The sequence below is a fragment of the Bombus vancouverensis genome, chromosome 8 (genome assembly GCF_051014615.1).
Source record: "Bombus vancouverensis nearcticus chromosome 8, iyBomVanc1_principal, whole genome shotgun sequence".
NCBI lineage: Eukaryota > Metazoa > Arthropoda > Insecta > Hymenoptera > Apidae > Bombus > Bombus vancouverensis.
Window position 1 is genome coordinate 9,197,744 of NC_134918.1, and position 23,998 is coordinate 9,221,741.

General features: G+C 42.5%; 1 protein-coding gene across 3 annotated transcripts in view; it reads left to right on the forward strand.

The window, feature by feature from the left end:
- The window catches only part of LOC117162770 (protein pangolin, isoforms A/H/I/S), a 283,283-nt gene that overhangs the window by 224,024 nt on the left and 35,261 nt on the right, over window positions 1-23,998 (forward strand). For 2 of the 3 annotated variants that reach the window (XM_076620447.1, XM_076620448.1), the window contains exon 4: window positions 20,131-20,278. In XM_076620447.1, coding sequence (XP_076476562.1) covers window positions 20,131-20,278 — 148 coding nt within the window. Of the gene's footprint in view, window positions 1-16,739; window positions 18,840-20,130; window positions 20,279-23,998 lie in introns of those variants that run through there. The other variant, XM_076620449.1, reaches the window with a different exon arrangement.

Below are 23,998 nucleotides of genomic sequence, written 5' to 3' on the forward strand. Positions count from 1 at the left end.
ATGGTCGAAATGACGAAGATAAACAGTCCCACACTGGCGATTAATTAACTCGCATTGCATTATTAGCGTTATTAACGTGCAGCGCTGGCGACACGGCCGGCGCAGATAAGGTCTGACCACTTCCGGGTGCGTGGCGACCGCACGCACGCGGAAACGCGACCAGGTGAAACGCCACTCGGACCAATTAGCATTCTGCTTAATACGAAGAAACGTGCGGCTTCTTGTTCGCACACGACCCTTTCAACCCCCGTTTCTGGTCGCGATTGTACTTGCGCGTCTCTCTATCTCGAACACAAACTTCGCCTGTTGCTCGCAACCATAATTGCTTACATTCAGCCTTGTTCATCGATATATTCATTGTAAAAATAATCCGGATATCGAGGAATTTTATTTCAATTTTTATTTCAATGATATTGAAAATATTAGATTATTTATTGATCTATTGTGACAGATAGGGAGGAGACCGAGCTGATTTTTTGAAAGTTTCTATTTTCGAGTCTCCTTTTCTTGTATTCGAAATTAGGAAATTCTTTTCAAAATTCTCCTCAAGTCTCACTGAATCGACGCTTGAGAAACTACTTGCAAGTGGACCTTATAGCCGTGTCTCGATCTTTTTCCAAATTACAGGATTTCTATTATTCAAAATCTCATTGCAAAGGATACGTTTAATATAGGATAACAAATAATTAAATGAAATTGAACGCGACAGAATATTTGCTCCTTCACATACGTAGAACTACAAAGAGGATTTTAAGTCGACTGGCGATTTCCAGTAGAGTTTCGAAACTTTATTTCAACAAATACGTACGTTATTTATTACAAGAATATGGAAAACTATATTCAAACTGTGAATAGCATTTGAAAGTAATTTATGGAATAAGAAACCGTGCAGATAAAATAGAAAGAGTTGGATTAAGACAGTTTTCACCTGCAATTAACAGGACTGCTGCGAACGTGTGCAGTGAAAACCGGAATCGTGATCGCGAGGATCTATTTTTTTTTTTTTTTTTTTTTAAGAGGAAAAATTGAAAACAAGATTACTCGTTGCAACTGCCGACATAATGATTAACGCGTCCCGCAACCCCCGTCCGGTTTCACGATGGCTCGAATGTGCTCCCGACGTGTACCACGGGCTAACGAATATCCTCGTCGTCCGTAATCACCGTATAGAACGAGGTTTTTTCGCGACGCGAGAAAAATGCGGTTAAATCGTCGGCCGCTCGTGACGGAAATAATGGTAAACGCGCGAACGCGGCGCGCTCGTTTAATTCGTGGCGAACGAAAACAGCCTTTTCGCTCGTCATTGTTATCGAAAAAAGCCATAACGTATCGTGGAAACACGCGAATTCTGTTTCCAATGGTGGGCATGGAATTTCGTGTATGTAAGGATACAGGTGCACACTATGTGATAATTATTATTATTATAAAAGGGAATTTGGCTTGGAATTTTACGTTAGGTGTTACTCGATTGTCATTTGTATACATTTGTTAAATAAAACGATTCTAAATCTGTCGAACAAACTTTTCTTCAAATTACCAAGATTTGCTTCTCCGATGTTTTGTCGAATATTATATAATTTGTTTATTCGGATGAAATTTCTAAAGATGCAATGAATTACCTGCGAGTGTCAGACACTACTAACAGATTCCAATTGACAAATGATATAGTATCGTATATGAAATTAATAAAGTGTGTAAGCTATCGTTAGGAAATCTTCAAATTATCAGAATATCAAGGAATCTTCTCGTAACGAACTAAACTTTCGCAAGAGATCTAAAATGGTAGAATGTCAAACGATCTTCCCACGACGAAACAAACACAATGCAATTAACGAACAATAACTAACACGGTAACTCATCCATCGCCGGGAAATTTTCTCCTCTCTATCACAAGCTCGATTTTCGGCCGCGGCCGTGCTTTCAACCCATTTTCCTTGGTTCCTTTAAATTATCGGCTGGTATACGCGTTCATTAACGAGCTTCGTTCGTCGTCATCGAAACGTTTACCACCGCGACGACGCTGCCTTTTACCTCGTTTCGTTGTTCCAGCTGCTCTCTGCCAAGAAAGTGCAAGAGTAACTGTCGAATTGTAAATTGCTTCTGCATTATGCGTACTATAGTACACGTATATATAAATAAATAAATTAATTAATTAATTAAAAAGAAATATATACTGGTTCAAAGAAATATTAAACTATTATATACAAATATACAAAAATATATTAAATATATCGAACGTTTAACATCGAAGATTTGTTCGAGTATCGTTCGAGTTCGAAAGAATCTGGAATTTTATGTAAAAGTTACAACAAACATTTGTTACAAAATTACAGTGCGTAAAAAATTAATGTACAGCGTGAATAGTGGTCTTCAATAAACAATTAGTACTAAAAATGTGTCTCAGTAAACATAGTGGTTTTCTAATATAGCGAATAATTGATTTTATATATTTTTTGAAAATCAAATTGAATTTGGTTTGACTTTAAGACACTTCGTGAACATATTTTCAAAATGTTAGGCTATAAGAAAATGAAAGACAGAATTGATTTTTTCAACCCGTCACAGTTGGATAGATCCGTTAAGACACCGAAATCGTCCATTGATCTCGCGAAGAATGCGACGCGGAAGCGAACACGATAATTAATCCTTGGTTCGCTTTGCGTGCGTCTACGCGAAGGATGCGTGCGGATGCAACGACACGGGATGCGTTTTAGTTGGAAATACTGTTTTAGAAGATCAAACGGTTAATTACTCGAGAAACTTCGTTTCTTGCATCGAAATATCTTATCGTCATATTTTATCTAGGTATTTTATCGTTGCTAACATCTGGCTACTTTCTCAGAAATGTTATATCATTCTAAAACTAGCAAACTTGTCGAAGTGACGGATTTGAGATTTGTTGTTCCTCCAATTGGGCATAGGTGCTTTCAACTTTTGACCTTTTTGAGATTGGTAAATATCTTAGCTTTATTTTATCTAGGTAGTTTATTATTGCTAACGTCTGCGAGTTCCTCAGAGATTTTTATTTAAATTTAGAGTCATTGATCTTGTGAAAATATTGAGTGAGATTTGTTGTTGTTGCAATTAGAAATGGTAAGTGCTTTTGGGAAAATTAATTTTGGCTTTTACTCAGATTGGAGCGCGATTATGTGTACCTGTTTAGTTTCGTCGTACCGTTTCAATTATAATTATCTGTACGTTGTGAAATTTAATGTATGCACATTACACACGTTGCACGTTCCACTGTTAACTCCGCTACTCAGTTCAATTTTAATTTTAGTATAATTGAACATTTTCTAAGTTTCAGGAAAATAGGAAACATCGTTGATATCTGTAATTTCGACTTTATTTTAAAAATCTTTATAAAACGTTGAAACGTTTTTAGATCATGTTAAACAGACATTTAGCAAAATTTGCTCAAACAATAATCAACAACTGTATAGTAAAGCTATAAATAATTTAATGATGAAATAACATCGAAATATTTATCCAGTATTGGCAAAATTATAGAACAAATTTATTTTACATCAAAGAAACTTTTACCTATATAGATTCTCCTGCCAATTTTCAAACTCGAAACTAACTCCACTCCAACTTATAAATTCCACGAAATATCATTTCAAAACGATGCAGTGCAGTATGATGTTCATCAAACTCGGAATAACCGCTTTCCAAATATCACATGCTATCAAGCTGATCTGCTAGACGAGGCTATCGATCATTATCATGCGCGAGGAGACCAGTGGCAGGTTGCAAACCTCTAGAATTACCGTAGCCGGAGAGTAACCGAATCCAAAGCGGGGACGAGGAAACATGTTTGCAATCAAAATTCGAAAAGAATCTCGTCGCAGGATCGAATCGGTAATCGTGCAACGCGAGCACGCTGCTTCGAAATGCGAGAGAACATTCGATACCGGAAACGAAGATGCTCGAGATGGCTGCACCATCCGCCATTCGATGTCTGATCATAATACTCGTTGAATTAAAAAGCGTTAAATACATTTTACAAAAGATGTTAGCAATAATTGTATATATCTGTATCGTATATTAGCGACGAAGAACGTTAGTGAAATAATTATGCAAGTTGAGATGGAGGTATCTGTAAAAAATTAAACATAGAAGCAGGGCAAAGAAAGAAATTGAAGAAGAAACGACAACGTCTGGCTGGAAATACAAGGAGAAAGCTGAGAAAAGACGAGTATTGTTTCGTTCGAGGGGTTAGAACAAAGGTTTAGGAAAACTGTACCCTGCGAGCGGAAAATGGGCCACGAGGACGTTTCAAGTTTTGATATAATAGATGATAGAATAAATAGATCGATTATTAGACTAAGAATGTTCGTGCATTTTCATAGTTTTATGAAACTTTTAATTTTGTATGACAATACATTTGACTTTAGATTTTACATATATTTTTTTATACTTTTTCATATCAAGAACAAAATATGAATTTTCAAATTAATACCTATAAAACAGAAATTCTGCGAGGTAACCAAAAATGAAAATAACGTTAGTATAGAAAAATTACTCGATAATTGCAATTAGTTTCGAAAGAATCTAAAGAATATATTGGTAAATTCAGAATTCATATGAGATTCAGGATTTATCTCTAAAAATTATTCGATTCGTCGTCTAGGAGGAAAGATGGCGTAAGAAGGGGCAGATAGTTGGATGCATATACAAGTAGGGAGGTGCGTGGGTGGGCGTACATGGATGGACCGTGTGCAGTCGAATACGTCGGTAAATATGTGGGCCGTAACTAGGAAGCTGAACACGCGAGAACCGTGTTCAGATAGTCGTCGACTCAAAAAAAAAAAAAAAAAAGGAAAAGAAGGAAGAGAGAAATAGAGGGAATGAGAAAAAAGAGTAAGAAAGAGGAAAAATGTGAAACACCGATGCAACGCCGGCCATATACGGTATGCTCGGTTTAAATGCGCACGCTCAATTATTTCCCAAGATATACAGTAGTCGAACGAAGAGGGAAAACATTCGTTGCGTTATTACTTCCCCAGACTTTAATATCACTCCAGTTTCTTTTTCCTTTTTTCCTTTTTTTATTTTTCCACAGGAAATGTAATCAGATTTTGCAATCGATATGCACCGCTACAATTCACGTGTAATTTAAATTGTAATTTTAAAGTACAGTCGAATTGCATTTCGATCGCATTTACCAAACTTTAAATCGTATTAAATTATGATTTCTCATTTCTAAGTAGAAAGATTTAGAGAGAAAGTAGAACCATAAAAAAGGGATCCACATATTTCTGAACTTTATACGTTATTGCGCTAGCAAACGCGTATAATTCTACATAAATATGTTTTATTGTTAATTCATAAAAATGTAGGGATTCATAATATGTGAATGTACATGTGTTTACAATATTGCGTGTAATTTTCTATATTTATGTCATTTATGTGAAAAAAGTACACAAAAAGTCCAGATATCCACGCAACGAATCAAAACTTAGAAACTCGCATCGATTTATCTGCAGCAATTCATGATATCCACACAGAGGGAGGAACGAATTGTCACACAAGCACAAATATGATACGCGATGAACGCACAGCGGCCACAGGTGGACGTACGATTAATCCTTTCTGGGTAACTGGTTCCACGGTGAAACCAGAAATTTGTATCCCCTTTCCAATATTTTTTTTTCTTCTCTCTCTCCCTTCTTTTTTTTTTTGTTATTCTTCTCCCTTTATTTTTCGGTGGCAACGGTTCAATCGATATTCGAAGGGAAAATCACAGCGGGGAAACGGCGAGGGCGGCACACACGCGCGCCCGTCTGTGTTGTTTTTGCAAAATCCTCCGGAACGAGAAGCTCTACGTTCCAGAGCCTGCGAATCGTAACAGAGGGAGAGGGGTTGGTGACATCGAGACACGGAATCGGACGATGGAACGCGTCGGCGGATGGAACAGAATTTCGAAGCGCGTCGGTTAATGATTTATTTTTACCGAATTTACAGAGCGGACTGCATTTTTCGCGAATTTATTAAAGGGTCCGACGCGGACGTTTAATTGAAAAAGCCCCGCGCGCGAATTTACTGTTAAATAATTGTTGTGTTTTTCGACGCGCCGACCGGAACGGCGGCGTAATTTCGCGGGCGCGAAAAAACGCAATCTCGCCCAATATTTGCCAGTGGCCCGGTTTTTCCGACGATAATTCCATCGTTTCGACGTTTAACTCCGATCAACGAACTTATCAGCCGTCCTTTCTTCTCTCGTTTAAAATCATCTTTTAAGGGACGACCTATCATCGTGAGATTCCATAGGAGACGAAAATGGTGTATACGCGACGTGTCGCAAGGACAAAGAGGAAATTACAAGACCGATTGTTTTAACTCTAAACACCAACGCCGCGAAAGAGCATGAACAAGAGCGAGAGGGAAGTTTCATGACAGAACAGTGGCGAGATCGATCTTCGCGCAAGGGTTTGAACAAGGAATCGCAAGGTACGCCACGCCGTTGATGCAAATAACCATCGAGAGATAAATACTCGAAAGCATATAGGGGTAAAAGACACACACGCGACTAGTAACTCTTGTAACAAACAAGGAAGAGGATCATATAACCAAATGGAAGAAGACAAGATAATGCACGGTTTAAAGTATAACTACAGCAAGAGTACGACGTCCGCCGGTCGTATTACCCATGAACGTGGTGGTCGTCCGCCACGGAACGGTCCTTCCACCCCGCTCTCGATGATTCCTCTTCCTCCCCCACCACAGATTTTATCTCTTTCTCCTTCCCTTTCTCTCTTCTCGAGCATATAACCACCCCCGCGACGAACACGGTCTCGCTGCTCGGCAGAGGAACCCACTCCTCTGCAACCCTCGTGGCATGGCCCTGGTCGACCGAACGAACGAGGGAGAGAACCCTTCCTCCCTGCCCCCAGAGCGCCTACGCCTCCCGCGTTGCCCCGGCAACCCCAGCTTGGGGTTGGCCTCCGCCTCCTCCGTGCTCCGCGGCTCCATTCACGGCAACCCCCTCTTCCTCGTCCCTTCTGTCGTTTCTGCAGAACAGCTTCTCCTCGTGCCACCACGGCTACCAACGATAGATAAAGAGATATATACGGAGCGAGAAAGAGAAGTAATCTCTTCCACCATCCTCCTACGGTCGCGCTTCCTCGCTTCGCTACCCTCCTCGGCCACCCTGCTCGTCGAAGCAGGCTTCCACTATGCTCGGTCCAACCCCCCTTGCACGCCTCGCTCTTCTTCGCCCTTCTACTAGCCTCGTTTCGCGCAGGGAAGAAGCGAGGAGAGGAGAAGAACGTCGTCGTCGTCGTCGTCGTCGTCGTCGTCGTCATAGTCGACGACACGGCGACACGACTTCGCCACGATCGTGTGTGCAACAGCGTAGGGAAATAGGAGAGAGGAAAAGGAAGGTCGAGGGAGGATGTCGGCTCCTCTGGAAGCCAACCGGATTACCGTATCTCGAATAATTCATGCATACTCGCCGTACGAGAACCAGCCACCACCTTCCACGGGCCAATTTCAGCTTCCAACCCCGTGTCCCAACTTGTGTCCGGTTAAACGAAAGAGGTAGAGGCAGGGTTAGACGAGAAGCGAGTAGAAGAGGAAATAACGGAGAGAGTGCAAGCGGACGCCACGTTCTTCGCTTGGTATAATATTATCGTCCTTGTCCGTGGTGACGTGTTCGCGCTGTATTGAGAAAATATTATCGATCGAGTGGGAGTGAGATAGAGCGGACGCGCGCGCGCGCGCGACCGCCCCTGCGGGGGCGGTTGTGCCGCCCGCGGAGGGTGAACGTGAGAATTTCAACGTGGTCGATCCCGCTTCCCTCGATGGGACGACGATGCGCAGTTCGGGGACGTAAGCGAACGCCGAGCCGACCGGAAGCGGGGCGCGCAGGTAATCGGGGAAAGGAAAGTCGGAAGGGCAAATTGGGATTGTTAACTCGTGCGACGAATGCAGAGCGAGACAGATCTCGTCCGATATTTCGCGAACTGTCGTCTTTCATAATTTTTAGGAGATCCTATAGAATTTTTAGATACATCATGTATATTTGGGTATAATAGGAAATCATTTATGACATATTTGTGGCTTTGCCGGATAGTAAGAGAAATTATCGATGTGCAGGTGGGAAGAATTCTTATGTAATTATGATAAATGTGTTATTGAAATTAAATGGCTGTACATATTTTTTAAATGTGTTAAAGCGGGATAGAAAATTGAGGGGGATTTTAAACTGAGAAATATGGACCCGTATATCGAAATGTCTTTTATCGTGTCCAATGCAAATAGCAGATTATGGATGTTTATGAAAATTCATATTTTTATAGTGGTTCGTTTTAATCTCTTCATTCCGTATACTTATACATATTGTGTAGTCTGTACGTGTTGCAGAAATTTTTTACAGGTTTATAAACGTCCGCAGTCCAAAAATCAGTAGAATGAATTGCATATAGACAGACAAGATTAGTCTTGTACTGTAAATTGAAATACTGCGGACGATCAAATGAGATCTTATTTTTGGTACAATATAATAACATCAAAGATACGAATTCAGTGAAAATTACTCGTAAACAAAAATCGGGAAACCTATTACAAGAAATTGAACATTACGCCAATCCTAATATCCAATTTTTATTTATTCTCTGAAAGATGTACCAAACCATAATTCTTAGTTAACCGTTTAATGTCGAAAGGTCCTTACGCCATGAAAAACGAGAGCCTGGCTGCACGTAAAAGGTTCCTTTGCTCGCACAGTTCCGTTCACCCTATACTTCACGATAATCTAACGAAAATGATCAAGCGTTAAGGGTTAATAATTACCAGCCCTTAACGGAGCGCAAATAAATCCTGCAGCAAACCCTTTCATCGGACCATAAATTTCCCCCAAGCAAAAAAACTGAGAAACGTTGTTGCGTGCGCGTGTTCGTAATTTCTCCGACGTGTCGCGTGTTGCACCTACGCGGCTGCTCTGGTGCAGCCGAGCGAATCGAATTTCCACGTGCGTGTCAACTGCGGAAGAAACACGTGAAGGAAGAGGGAAAAAGGAAAAAGAAGAAGGGAGAAGGGAGAAGAGCGTGCGTGAGTTTCTCCCCGCGTCAGGCTGTAGCTCCCAAAAGCGACAACCCTCTTAACGTCGCCGAAGCAGTTTCTTACGATGTTACGTGGATGGAAGGGAGGGGTGGAGAACACGGCTGCTCCTCCGACGCTTTTTCTATCTGAAATAGGGTGAATCGAATTGACGCCGCGTAAGAGGCTGAACGACGCTCGTATTCGATCTTCCGGATGGAGGAGTCGCGAGTATCTCGCGATTTCTTTCCACGAAAGGGAAACACCGCTTCCGAGGGGGTTAAATCGGTGGTAAACTCTTATTCGGTTCGCGACTACTACGACGCGGAAAAGGAAGAGAAACGAGATGGAATCTTTATTGCTGGAATACCTATGTTTTCCTCTTAGAATTACTTTGCCTGCTCGAGATATTTCGTCCTATTTCTTTATGATAGCTGATTGGTAAACCGTAAATGAATGCCTGTTAGATTTAGAATTAGTTAGGTCTAACAAGATTGATTAGTCAGATTGAATTAATTTCGAATTATTTTGAAATTTTCTCGAAGGACGTTAGTTCGATCTTTTAATTGCTAATGGTCGGTAAATTGTAAGCAGATATTGATTAGATTAAGAGATAGTTAGAACTAACAAGACTGATTAGTTAAGTTATCTGTGGTTTATTCTTGTTTCGATAAGCAAGGAAACTCTTAATATTTAAAAAAAGAAGATTAAACAACGATTCTTTCTTACATTCCTCGATCTGAAAAACTACTGATAAAGAAACACAGAATAGTATTAAGAAATGACTCATAGAGCGTAACAGGCTAAAAACAGGCTGTCGCTGAAACAGAGGCAAGCAATATCTCGCGACAATTCTCCATTATTCTTTCACAAACGTTCCTCCGTACGTTTCACTCTGCGATATACATATTTCTTTTGCCAGCGGAACGTTATCGCTATTGCGAAAGACCGTGTCATTAATTTCTCTCTGTCGATACACGCGCGCGGTGTCACAATGGAGGGAGTGGAAAAAGGGCGTGTAGATACGCGATTATCGTCTTTAAAACGCGGTTCCGCTCGGGTCACTGGCGGTACATGGAAAAGCTCTCTATATCAGGCCTATAACCGCGCGGATTGACGGCGTTCCGGCACAGATAACCCAATTAAAAGTTACGCGGCGCCTGTGCATCGAAGTTTCTGTGTAAAGAAAACGCGTCGCCACTCGCCGACGAACACAACTCGCGTGTTGTATCGTTCGGTGATTCGGTACACTTTCCCCGCTTGACTTAAAATCGCGGCAGGAGAAACGGGTACGGCCAGTTTCCTTCCTGGGGTGTGGACACTTGTACACCACGGGGGCACTCTCGTATTTTTTCCCTTTTTTCACTCTTTCTTTCTCTCTCTCTCTCTCTCTCTGTCTCTTTTCATCGTTGCTATTTTTTTTTTCTCTCGACGGTGAAACGCGCGACTTCTCGCTCACGTGATATCGGTGTACACCGGTCGTGGATCGTGACTAATGGTTCCAATAGCATTCTTGCAGGGTTTTTTTAAAGAATCTATTTTTTTTTCTTTTTTCGTTTTTGTGATAGTTAAGCGATAGTTGGTATTTGGACCAGAGAATGCGAATTTATTAACAGGAAATCGAATTTGTGCTTTGAAGAATCTTTAGGAGAATCTTTTACATATGTGCCTTATTGATAACGTCACTTCACTTAGCGTATCAGTAAAAATAATTCAACATGAAATCCATTCTTTTCTTATAATATCCATATCTTCGTACGAAGGTTTTTTTCCTTTCATTTCATATATTTTCAATAGAATCAATATTTTGCCTAATCTTTTTATCTCATAACTGTTAGTTGATTGGAATTTAAATTTGAAAATATCACGTAGATACATATGTAAGAGAAGAATTGTGTAATGCGATGTATATCGATAGAAAGTAAATATTCTTTTATTTGATCTGAGACTTTCGTTCGCTAACGAAATTAAACTCGAAAGATTGCAAACTGAAGGATTTTGAAACGCTGTACTAGCGCACAATGCCAGCTCAAATGCGCAGCGTTCAATCGAACGAATGAAAAGCGTCGAACGATTTCCGTGGGAGAGCCGCGCCGACTAATGCCGTACCACGCACGGTCCGGATCTACTGTGTCGAACAAAGCGGTTTTAGCCGCACTGTCTAAGCTTTAAGGGCCATCCACACACCACTTCTCGTCTTCGAGATTTATGCAAGCTCTGTTTTGCGTGAGTCATCGTTCTTCCGATCCTTTTTATTCTAGTTTTCGTCATAAACTCAGAGAAGAGAGAATGAAAATTCGCCGATCTACGGCGAACTGCAGTTTCTAACATAACAAAATTCTTTTGGTCAATTTGGTCATTTTAAGAAAATTGTTTTTTTTTTAAGTAGTACACTACAGACGCATTTATAAAAAAGCTCACGAAGTATCAAGATACTTTACAAATTACTTTATCGAAGTATGTTATAATTAAGCTGTGTTACACCTTGTCGAAACTTCACAATACTACAACTTGCGCACCTAAGATTTAACAACTTTTTATACTTTTATTATAATTTATTTATATTTGTTTCTTGGTATAGATCATAAAAACGTGTCTAGAGGAGTAATTAAAAATTTAGACTCGACGAAATTATTCTGAAACCCAGCAGATTATTACGATCGATACCGCTTCTGAAAGGCTGTAATTTCCTACTTTATAAAAATCTCATTGATCTTCAGAAATAACAAATACCAGAAAATCATACTTACCGAGGGTTACCTCTAGGAAATTGTCAGAAACTTGTACAGACCACTTTTACGAGATCTTTCAACTCCAACATCCTGCGTCTCCGAACTTCGATCTTCCTATGTTTTCCACACATTCGACAAGATGAAAATCCTATGGAAATTTTAACAAGCTCTCCGATCTTTTCCACCCGCACGGTAAACGTATCTTTCCCTTCAGCGATTCGAGTCCATATCGTTTGCAACGCTATGGGAATCTCGATTTTCCGTGGATGAATGGGACCGTCAGGTGTCGTATGGACGGGGCTTTAGATCGGATCGCGGCGGCATGCGAGACTCGAATTCCGGACGTGGAGGAGACAACGCGTACCGGAAAGTAATCACGCATATACCAGCAGACCGGGCTACAGAGAGGAAGGCCGATCGATTAGCCTGTATCCGCGATACGTACGCCGCCGCCGCGCACCGCAACTACGTGACAAATATTATCGCGATCGACCGACCAGCTGCGTTTGATGTGGACGCGTTTATGAAATGCCGACACGCCGATAATCATGCGCGACCAGCGCCCAAGGCTAAATCCGATTTGCAATATTAAGCCGCTGCCGTGTTCCCCGCACGCGGAGGACAACGAGGAAGCGAGTGTACATGCGACGACAGTTTTTCGGCCTTCGGCTAATTAGCGTGGCCGATAGGGGGCCGTGCTACCACGCCGATCGCACGAACGACACGTGGTCGAGATCGTTGATAAAGAGAATCTCCTATGCTCCCTGGAATATTGGTTGATGATATTGAGGCGAGGACGCAGGGGATGGCGATGTTGAAATTGGAAGATTTCGTAATTAGCAGTTATGACGCGAGGGGACCGTCTATCGGCAAGTCGAATGGAAATTTGGAAATTTTTTGTGATTACGATCTGAAGAACCGAGTTGCGAGAAAATATTTGTGGGAAAAATTTGTGAGAATCGTGGATTGAAATTGGAAGATTTTGCGATTAGCAGCTACGACGCAAGGGGCAAGTTTTTCGTATTAGTAGAAGGAAAATTGAAGATATTTTGAGACTTTCACATGGAGAACTGATTACTTTAGGAAGGAATTGATGAGTGCGGTGGATTGAAATTGGCAAATTTTGTGATTTGGAATTAAATATAATTAGGAAAATTGGGAATTAAATGAGAATATTGGGAAGCCTTGTGTTTTATGGTTTGAAGAAATTGATGGCTAAGAAACATGTAAAAAATGTTCGAAAATTTCACGTTGGGGATGCTGGATGTTGAAATTGGAAGATTTTGCGAATTGATATAATAGTGTGGAAAAAATTCACGAAATATTTGACGAAATTGATGACGAATGGAAAATGGATATAAAGACTGAAAAATTTTTTGTAATTACGATCTGAGGGAGGAATTTGTGAGAAATTTGATAGACATAGATGAAAAAGGTGATCGGACGATGTGGAATATCACAGTGCCCGATTATAAGCCAGAAAAAAGGTGACCTATCCACCCGGTTCGCTATCTATTCACTTTGGTGAAACGATTAATTGAAATCGACGCCGATAACGACGCGTCGAGTGTTGGCTCGAAGCTCGATGGCGTCCTGAAGCTCCATTAGCTTCGAGTGTCTACGTTCGAATTCAATTTTTACCAACCAACACGGTTTGAAATTTTAGTAAAGCTGTTCCTCAACCGTAGCGTACATTTTTAGAAGAAGATAAAAAAATCCCTCTTCCATATATTTGCGGCAATATTTATTAAAATCGTTCAATATAGAAATTGATACTCTTAACTTTTCCGTCGAGGCACCCTCGAAATTAAAAACGCTCGCGGTATTATAAAAATGATAGGTAGTAAAAAAAACGTACTACATATGTGTTTCCAACAAATTGCCCAATTGCTCGGATTTTCTAATACAAAAATTGTATCCACGTTTTAAATAGAAATTGCACGTCTATTAAGTAAAAACATTTTTTACAATTTCTAAGATCGTTCTCATCATCATCTGACAAATGCATATATATACAACTGCATGAAAATAATATCTTTAAATGTCATTAATGAACCATGAATCTTTATGAAATTATTATTAGAAATTTAAATATGCAAAAATATGTAAAATCCGCGAAATAAGCTTCTCATTATAACAATATATAAAAATTAAAACTCTGTACATACAAGTTTGGATGAAAATTCATACTCTAATTATCAAGGTTCTAATATCTTAATAAAGATAAACGTAACATATGAAAAAAGTAATTAACCGCGTAATTAAGTAAATTAAATTAAAAAGTAATTAAAGTAAATAATAAAGGATTCAACCTATAAAAAGTCAAACACCAAGTACTAAAAATCTTCAAAAAAAGAAAAGAATGAAGCCAGAATTTAATAAAAACGAAGTTCGATATGGAGAGTTCCTAAAGCGAATGTCTGACCGGTCGCGTCTTGTTCCCCTGAAAACGAAGCATCGGACAATATGCGGTCTCGAATAGCTCGGTGCGATGATCTTTCGCTCCAGTTACGAAAAAAAAGCCTCGCGAGAGTCTACCTCTCTGCCGTGCAAATTGGAGCACCGATAAACGTGGCTCGCTCGATCAACCCCCTTTCCAAGGGGAACGTCTATTCCGGTAACTACGTTCTGCGACACGCAGACGGGTACACTCACCCCTTGTGCACGCTCTGCGATCGTCGAGAGCATTTATACAGGCTTAACCGTGCACTTTTCTCGATAACAGATAGTGTTTATTGGTTTGTTGCAATTTATTATCTCTCCACGAATTTTCTTCTTTTCTTTTTATTTAAGGTTTTCGATACGAGTGCTTGTTGACAATGTGGAACGTTTTAACGAAACGATTACCGATAGAATTTAACATGTATACATTATGAAGTACGTAGGATTTGTATTATAGTTTGAAAATATAACGAGATTTTATTGTCAAATTGTACTCGAAAGGGTATGTTCGTGCGAATGTAAAAAGTCAGTTATTAGATATCAAATTGAAAGGTTGTTCCAAGATTAGAAGGTTTAAGTATAATTTTTATTGGCGTATATAATATCATCGTTGAATACTTGTTAGTCGTGAACCTACTAGTACGACCATTTTCCGAGTCAAGTATCACTCAAAAAGATAGGTTAGGATCTCCGCAGTTTCTTCCATCTTTGTCGAGTCTTCATTATCGCTAGAAGGTAATTCGAGATCTCTTTATAAGCAGCGAATAATCACGAGTATGTCATTGTACGATGATGAACGAAATGGGAAAAGTAGATTATTACGATTAATTCTCTAGATACTGTTGAGGTTTTATCTCGCAATAGAGAGAGGAAATGCGTGGATGAATGTATTATAGGATTTCTTTGTTCAGAAATATTAGAAATTAGGATTTCTAGTGATCTGTATCCTAATATGGTAATTTATTGATAGATGGATTTATTACAGTGGAAAACGATAATTATTTAACGTGAACTTAATGCGGTAATGTAATATGATTGCGACAACTCTCGACCGTCGATTAACGACTCTCGACACTTGACTCTCCGGTGGCTAACTGACGACCAACGACTGCGGTGCCGAAAATATATCGATGGTCGTTAGGCCTATTGAAGTCTTCCGGCCCTTTCGGCTTGTCGACACTTGCGCTTTATCGTCGACATTGTGTGTATGTCGGCGATCTTTCCGCGGTACTACAATAGAGACCAAAGAAGCCGCTGGAAAGAGAACCGTTGTGCCAGGGCCAACGAACGCGTCGCGTTCGTCGCTAGTTGTAGCTTTCGCAGGACTAAGAAAAACTAAACACTGGAGAAGATGTAGAGTTTTCCTAGAAGTGAGACCCACTTCAACAGATACGAAGATGAATTTCTCCAAATCCTATAGAGTCCTCATCGAGACGTACTCTTCAAATTAAAATTCAATTGCCAGTTCCTCTGTCGAAGTCCTATGATAACGTCAATTGTTTTAAACGTCTTTTGAACATGCTTTCTACGATTTCATAAATACGTTCTACCAATCTACCAAAGTCGGAAGCAGATGAAACTCCACCGACAACAGAATTTCGCCTAAGAAGATTCTAAAATAGGTCATCGATTACTATTCACGTTCATCCACCTATACATCACCAAATCCTCGAACTAACCTCACCTAACTTATCATCCTCGCATCGTTAAACACGTATGTACCTTTCTCGCTTATCATGGAAATCTCTTTCATGTACACCTCGTCAGAAATACGTACGTACAATGAAATAACGACAGTGTGAAATAAAAATCACAATCTACAAACAAACCTGAAACCGCAAACATTACAAACACCAATCTATATATAATTCCAAACTGCAACCTACGAAATTAGAGAGAAAGATAAAGAAGCAATATGTATAAACGATGTCACCATGAGATCAATGAGCACCGCGACTCGATACGCTAATTCCGCTGGCTGTTTTATCTTTATCACCAGAGAGAGAGAGAGAGAGAGAGAGAGAGAGAGCGAGAGAGAGATATTAAACCTTCTCCGAAGCACTTGGTGACTGTACATCCGGCGGTGTATTCCGTCTCTGTCTCGCAACTGCTTGCGAGTATTCCCTCCTTCATCCTCCTCCTGCCGCCCAGTTCCTCCTGTCGGCACTGCTGTACCTCTCTCTCCTGCTCTCGCACCGATTTTCTCTTTCCGACTCTCTCTCTGACTGGGTACCCGTGGCGCGCGCTCGCCCGTGTTCCCGTTCTCTCGCTCTATCCGCCCCCGCCCCCGTGGCATGCCAACCAACGAGCCGGGGCCGCTTTCGCTTTGTGCGCGCCGGGGCGGCGGTACATCAAAGCCTTCTAGTTCCCGCTCCGGCCTTTGACGGCTGCGTCGCGGCCGCTCGCTCAGTCATCGCTTGGTAGGCGAAGCCGGCACGCCGTGGATGAACGGTCGCGCGCGCGCCAACGCTCACCGAATCCGTGGGATTCGCAGGCCACCGCTGGCCAGGAGATTCCTCCGCCGCGGGAACGCTTCCGCCGTGGACGATGTCGCCCCGTGGCAGCAAGTGCACGCGCCTCAACGCCAGGTCGACCTCCAAATCGAGGTCTATCGCTATACGTGGCGCTAATAGTCATCAGCCAAACCATCATCATCATGACCAGCAACGTCGACAAGCCGAGGTAGAAACAGGACAGGCAACGGACGTGGCTGACGAAGAAGAGAAAACCGTTAAAAGTGGCCAGTCTCAGAATGAAGGTACCACGACGACAACAACGACGACAACGACGACGACAACGACGACCAGAACGAGCAAGTCTGCGGTGGCAGCGTGCGAGGGTCGATCGTCGTGGGCGGCGCGCATGCGCCAGCCCCTGGAGAGTGGCCTCGAGCCCCGTGAAAACGGCACCCTGGTGCAACGATGGCCGACCAGCAGACAACGCCGCCGCGAGCGGATCGCTACTACCGAGGATGATCCCAATCAAGGCGATGGTACGGTATCTTCGTCCACGTCTCTGTCTTCGCCAGCTGCGTCCTCCTTCACGGACGCGTCGTCTAGAAGGTCTATCTCGCCTCCGTCGAGCATCTCATCGCCGGCACACTCCACCTCGTCTACGTCTACCGGAGCTATCTCTCGGGAGAATAATTCAAGCAAAGATAACGATCGAGGAAATGATCGAACGAACGAAGAAGCAAATACGGTGGATTCTGGAAGGTACGGTAACGAGTCACATCAAGATAGAATCAGAAAAAGGAAACAGGAGAGACAGTGTTTCATCAGGTCACGAAGTGTTAGAGAGGTGATAACGGAGAAATCTGCGGTTGCTACGCCATCAACGTTGTCTACTTGTGTTCCTACTTCTTCGACGGTCTCCTCTTCCTCGCCGTTCTCCTCTTCTGTCTCCACGACTTCCGACAAGGTCACGGAGCAGTTCACGCAAGCTAATATAAGAGGCTGCCCTCCGGTCACTCATTCGTCCGTTATAGAGAGCCTGAGGAACGCTCTGGAAAGCTACGACCGTAGTAGAATCTACCTCGCACATGTGTCCTTCCTGGATTGGCGGGACCTGCCTGGACGACGTCGCGCCACCTCCACAGCTGGCGATTCCGAGAGGGTGTGGGTGGTGGGGGCGGCGGATCACGAGGGCCACCACAGGACGCGACTGCTGGTAACCGGTCGCCATTGGCGGCCACGTTGCCTCAGACGAGTCAACATGCTCAGCCAGCCTGTGATCTACGCTGGTGGTGGCAGGGGTTCTCTCACGGTGGATCTGTTCCTCTGGTGGTTCCATCGAGAGTTTGCCGTGACGGCGATGGCCATGCATCCCGACGGAGCTGTGTTGGTCGCTGAGACCGCGGATTATTTGCCACAAGAGGCTGACTGCGTGGCTGCGGATGGATTAGTCAGGTTGTTCGTGGTACCGAAAGATTGCCTCGAAATGAGGATCGTAATTAGAGAGTTAAGAGTCAGACTGGCAACGGGTGTTCTTTCCAGAGCCTGCTACGGAGTCCATCGGAAAATCTCCAATCCTAATAAAGAAACAGATACTTTAACCACGTATTTAAAGAGATTCACGTTGAAGGAAGCTTTCGCCGATCTGCACAGAGCATGGCTCAGCGTCAGGTCAGAAACCTTCGCAAGAAGTTGGATCCTGCCGCGAGATCGCGATGACCCCTCGATCGGTTGTTCGAACAACATCATCGGCCTCACTTTATCGTCTCGGATACACGCGTCTGATCAAGAGGAAGACAGGATGCTTCTAGTCGAGCTGCAGAACGTCGCTCGGGAAGTGGGTCTGGAGGTCAGCGACGACGAACTGAGCAAATGGATCCTCGACGACGAGAGCAGCGAAGCTTGGTGCGTCAGGAAGAAGGAGTTGGAGGAGGATCATTGCCGCGGGGTGAAGATCGAGGCGGAAGAGAAGTGGGCCGATTACGAGGGCGGGAAGCAACAAGGGACAGACGACGAGGAGGACGAGGAAGAGGAGGAGGATGAAGACGAGCCGACCGCGGAAGAGACCGTCGGTCTACTGTCGAGGGTGCTGACTTGGATGGAGCGGGAGCCTCTCGATCCAGGACTATTACTCGCTGTCAGATCGATGCGCGATACCGCCGCACTCATGGTAAGCACCGACTGATAAGAGACAACCACTCGACGAGGTATCGATCGCCGCCGCGAGAGTTGAAACCTCGGTGGGGTTGAGGCTATGCGACCTTGCGAGCCTCGCGCCGTGCCTAGATTGAACTAATTCTCTTCTCTGCTCGACTGTTAGGAAGAGGAAAAGAGAGAAGGGAGAAGGGACAAGAAGGGATGAGACTCGTCGCGCGAGAGGACGTTGAAGGGCCACTCGAATTCGGCGATACGTCGTCAAGCCGGCGAATGGAAAGCCGAACGAGAGAACGAACCCTCGAACGTTCGAGGAGCGCGCGCCGCTGCCGCCGTCTTTGCAAATTAATGCTCGAGCTCGTCCTCTCGATAAGCGCGCTTTTCCCCCTTCGAGAGTTTATTGAATTGTATATTATATTTCCTCCTCGACGAGAGAACGAGGGCTTTTTAGTCCTCCGTGTCGTCCTCCTCGCCGATGGGACGACTCGTCCAATGCCGTCAAGGACAACGATGCTAATGTCTATGTTAAATAGGGAGGAACGGAAATGGTACTCGACAGGGGCCGATCAAAGAATCGGATACTACCTTTGTTCGATCGTTAAGCCAACTTGTTCATGATAGGAAGGTTGTGGTAAATGGGATGGTTTTGATGGTAACTGGCTGATCGTTGTTTGATCAAGGATAACTTTATAGTCACCACTTGATCAATCGGGGATTCTTCGTTTTTAGGGATCAATTATGATATTAGTCTTTTTATTTTTTAACCTCTACGATCCGTTTTAATTATACATGTTTCGCGTTCTTAATATTTCAATATTGAAACGGTATCGATATTTTTGAATATTCCAATGTTTGAATATTTTAAATTTATATTTCTCAATGACACGTGAACGGAGAAATAATCCATAAATTAAAACCCGATTAATCTTCTTCTACATAACGCGTCGATATCTTGAAATTTCGAAGTTCAATTAGCAAAACAGGCGGCGCATCATCGATCAAACGATAGGGGGGAGGTGATGGAGAAAAGAAATCAATTTATATCGTCTCACGCAAACACCTGTCGATGCTTCCGGAGTATCAATTAATTAATTGATATCCCCTGGCGGATTGCTAATTACCTGGCTGCATTAACGAAGCATTAATCAACACCGTATTAATTAATTACTCGATAACGATAATGCAACGTCGACACGCGAGGCTTGTACGCTATACCGTGTCGAAAACGACGCCGGATATATACTTGTTTTCGATTTCACAACGCCCGTTCATGCTAACCGTTTCCCCTTTCTCTGTTTGATTTATAGGCGAGCAAGATGGGCCTGGCGGGGACGCATCCGAGCGGTTTGCCCTTCTTCTGCCCCAATGGGGACCACCTGACTCAGCCACCGCCTGCTCATATGGGAATTCCACCGTACGGGACGCTCGATGCGGGTAAAGCAGCCGCAGCGGCAGGTGAGTACCGAATATCGCCTTTAAATTGTATCTTCGAACAGGTTCAACGATGGTTACATCGTTTTTTTCTTTAGTTCTTTCTTGCAGCAGTGTATTGGAAATTTTTGGAGGGGGAATATTGAACTCAGTGGTCGAATTAATGGTTCGAGTAGGATTGAAATTTACACGGGTACTTTTAAATTTAAAACTGGAAATTTCAAAATTGTAGAAGTTGGAGTTTCTGAAAAATGAAATATTCATTCAAAACGGGCTTGATCTACACGGAGAGATCTTTTTTTACTTTAATTTTGCTAATCTCCGAATTCTAAATTCTTCATTTCGAAGAAGTGTTTCGGTGGTCTTCAGTTCTTGATAACCACGCGATAAAAGGGAGTAGAAGTTTCGAATCTACGAGATTCCGAGAGTACAAATTTAAACATAGAAATTTAAATTTCAAAAATTCAAATTGAAACTTCGAAACTTCGAATTTACATTTCAAAAATTCGAATTTTAATCTCAAAGATTCTAATCTACACTTCAACAATTCACATTTACATTTCAAAACTTCAAATTTAAATTTCAGAAACTCGAATTCAAATGTCAAAAATTCAGATTTAAATTTCTAAAACTTGTGAAGATTCGCATATCGGGTTCAAAAACGTGTGTTCAATCTACGTGCATTCAATTTTTACATCTCTGAAATTTCGAACTTTAAAGTAACAAAACTACCAATAAATGTTTGCAATTAGAAAAAAGTAAGATCGTGTTAATTTTATGAATACAATGTGGCCATAAAGCTATCGTGTAATTGTTAAACTCCAAGTGAGGCATTGGCATCCAACAGCACTCCTCATCCCTTTGCCTCTTGATTCTGGAAGTTAACCTTAAACCATCATCAACTTTCCGCAAAACATACACAGAGAGGTTCCACCCCGTTCTATCGGTTGAATCAATAATTCTTTTACGAAGTTAAACCACTAGTGTCGGCGCAAATATTGACAACTCTCTCAAATTGTAATTGATGGAATACTTCTCTCGTTCCCTGTAATAGAGCAACACGGTCTGACTAGCGGTAAACTCTTCGCGTATCATTTCACTGTATCGATCCGCGCAAATATTAAACATCGTCCCTGTCCTAGACGAACAATACAAACAGGTTTTGTCTGCGGCTTGTCTCGACCAACAATAAGCAACGAAACGATTCAAATGATAACATGTTTCATCGATGCGTTTCATCCAAACCGTACTCAAATGAGCAACTTTAATTCGAAGTTTCGTTTCAAGAAATTTCTTTACTTAACACTCGAATTATCCAAGCGAAAGTAAAATCACTGAAATCAGAAACATTAATCCGGTTGCTTGTTTTTAAACAAAGTATCTAGCTATAAAACGAACTCTTCTAAAAATTAGTTTTTAAAAAAAGTATAGTAATATGGGAATTTTTATCTTCAAAATATCGATGTCGAAATTTCCAATCACGTAGCCGGAAGCTAAAAAGATGCATTCCGTTCTTACCCACATAATTCCACTTCAAATCAAGCAAATATACAAGCAAGAATTCTCTTCGAAAACAAACCAACAATCTCCGCAGCCTTCGCCGTATGATAAAACGATCCAGCATTTCCAGAAGCCTCCAAAGAAGAGAATCTCCTCTCAAGAGTCGGCTACGTACATAGGCCGGGTTAGCGAGCTAGCTGCACAGTGTCTTTTGCTCTCGAGGCAAATTAAAACACGTCTGTGTCTCTACGTGGTCTCGTTTGGTGGTGGTCGTGCAAACATTGGTATTCCTGCGGGGTTCTAATTGAAGGAATATTTCTTATCGAGTGAAGGGTCCGCTGTCGATGCCGCGGCTCGAACTCGGAGGGAGAGATATGGAGAAGTAGGAAGAGACCGGGCGTCCCTAGAGAGGTTAACAAAGAAGGTTAGAGGGAGACGAGAACGGAAGCGGTGGTGGGATAAGAGAGAGAAGAGAGGCTCGCGAACTGGCGTCAAGTAGGAGAATAAGAGGAGAACTCACCATTAGGCTAATCAGCCAGGCATGCAGCCTCCCTCTGGCGCCGGGTCAAGGGGGTTTCAACCCGCCTCTCTATTTCTACAGCTTCTCTTCTTCCTACTCTCGTTGCACCCGCCCCCGAGACCGCCTCCCCTGCCTCTTTTGGGAACCCTTCGCTATCATCTCGCCAGCCAATGTGGATTAATAGTCGATGACCGGTGTATTTTCTTCGCGTACCAACGGTCTTCACAGATAACGATAGTTACGGTGGTTACATATGGTATCGGTACACCATTGTATTTACCCTGCTTATGGGATATTTACAGCTGCGAAAATAATGCATAGAATATACATAATAGGAATATGAAAAATGTATAAAGTACAGTACCCGTTACAGTATTTAATAGGCGAAATAAATATCAACATAAGATCTATGAATGAATAATAATAATAACGAAATGTAGAACCTGATCAAAAGGATAATTATAATTAAGGATAATTAATGTCAAGTATGGGTAAGAGGAAGCTTGGGAAACTAGTAAATAGTGGTAGATTTTGATGGTGACACGGAATTTTTCAGGCATACTTGGCCTGTTTTCTGATTCTTTATTTTTAGGAGGAGCGCGAGGTCGAGAGAGATGAGAATCGGTTTTATAGCATCGCGTGATCTCGCATTAATTTGCGGGGAAGTTGTTAATTAACTTTCGAAATTTCTTAATCAGGATCATCTTGCACAGCTGAATTAAAGTTAGTAGTAAAAGCAATAGTATGAGTAGTACTATTTTCAAATTAGCCTTCTTTTTAACCCCGTAACTACCACAAACTTCGAAATCTTCCACATCCTTTGACTTTACCGAAACCACCCCATCCACCAATTTCTATTACGCTCCATTATCCTTACAATACGTTTCTCTCCCTACAAAACTAAAATCGCCGAAGGAGAACGATTCGAATTCGGTTCGTCTCCACCTAAAGCGATCGTTTCAACTTACAACAGCGAAAGGAGGGAAAAAAATCGAGAGAAACGAAGACAGAAAGCCGACCCGGAGATTCTGGACGTGTCTGCGCGCGTGCGCGCTATCTTTCTCTTCTCTCCTTCTGCCTCGGGCCTAGTTCTCGCGTCACCCTCTGCTCACCCACGTCCCCTAGGTCCCTGGAATATGTAGATGGGGTTGATAGCGTTTATGCACGACTACGAGTTCGTACGGCGGCTCAGGTTCTTTGTCTTGCAAACGAGCGAGCATTTTGTCCCCACCCTCTTCTCCTCCTACACTTCCTCCAGCTCCTTCCTTCCCTCTAAGCTCGAGTTCACCCTCGTTCTCCTCTTTCCCTCTCCTACAACCACCGAGAGAATCTTCTTCCTCTTCGTTCCTCTTCTAGGAAGTTCTCGGCTCTGTTCAGCCACCACCCACTCACTCACCCGTTCTCTCGTGCTACGTAGCACCCGACCAAGAGCACTGCCACCACCTCTCTCGTTCAGACCCTCCCCTAACCTCTCTCTACTCCTCTTCTGCCTCCTCCCACGTCATGTCATCTCTTCGTCCCTGTCTTCCTTCCCTCTCCGTTCCTTTACTATGTCTGTATGCGTGTTACTCACTATGCCTATCTTTGTCTAACGCACTAGCTTGCTGATTTTCTCACTTTATTGCACCATTGCTTGCTCGTGTGTCCTCCCGGAGGTTCGTATTGTATGTACGTGTTACTCAACTATGTCTATCTTCGTCTAACGCATTAGTTTCCAGATTTTC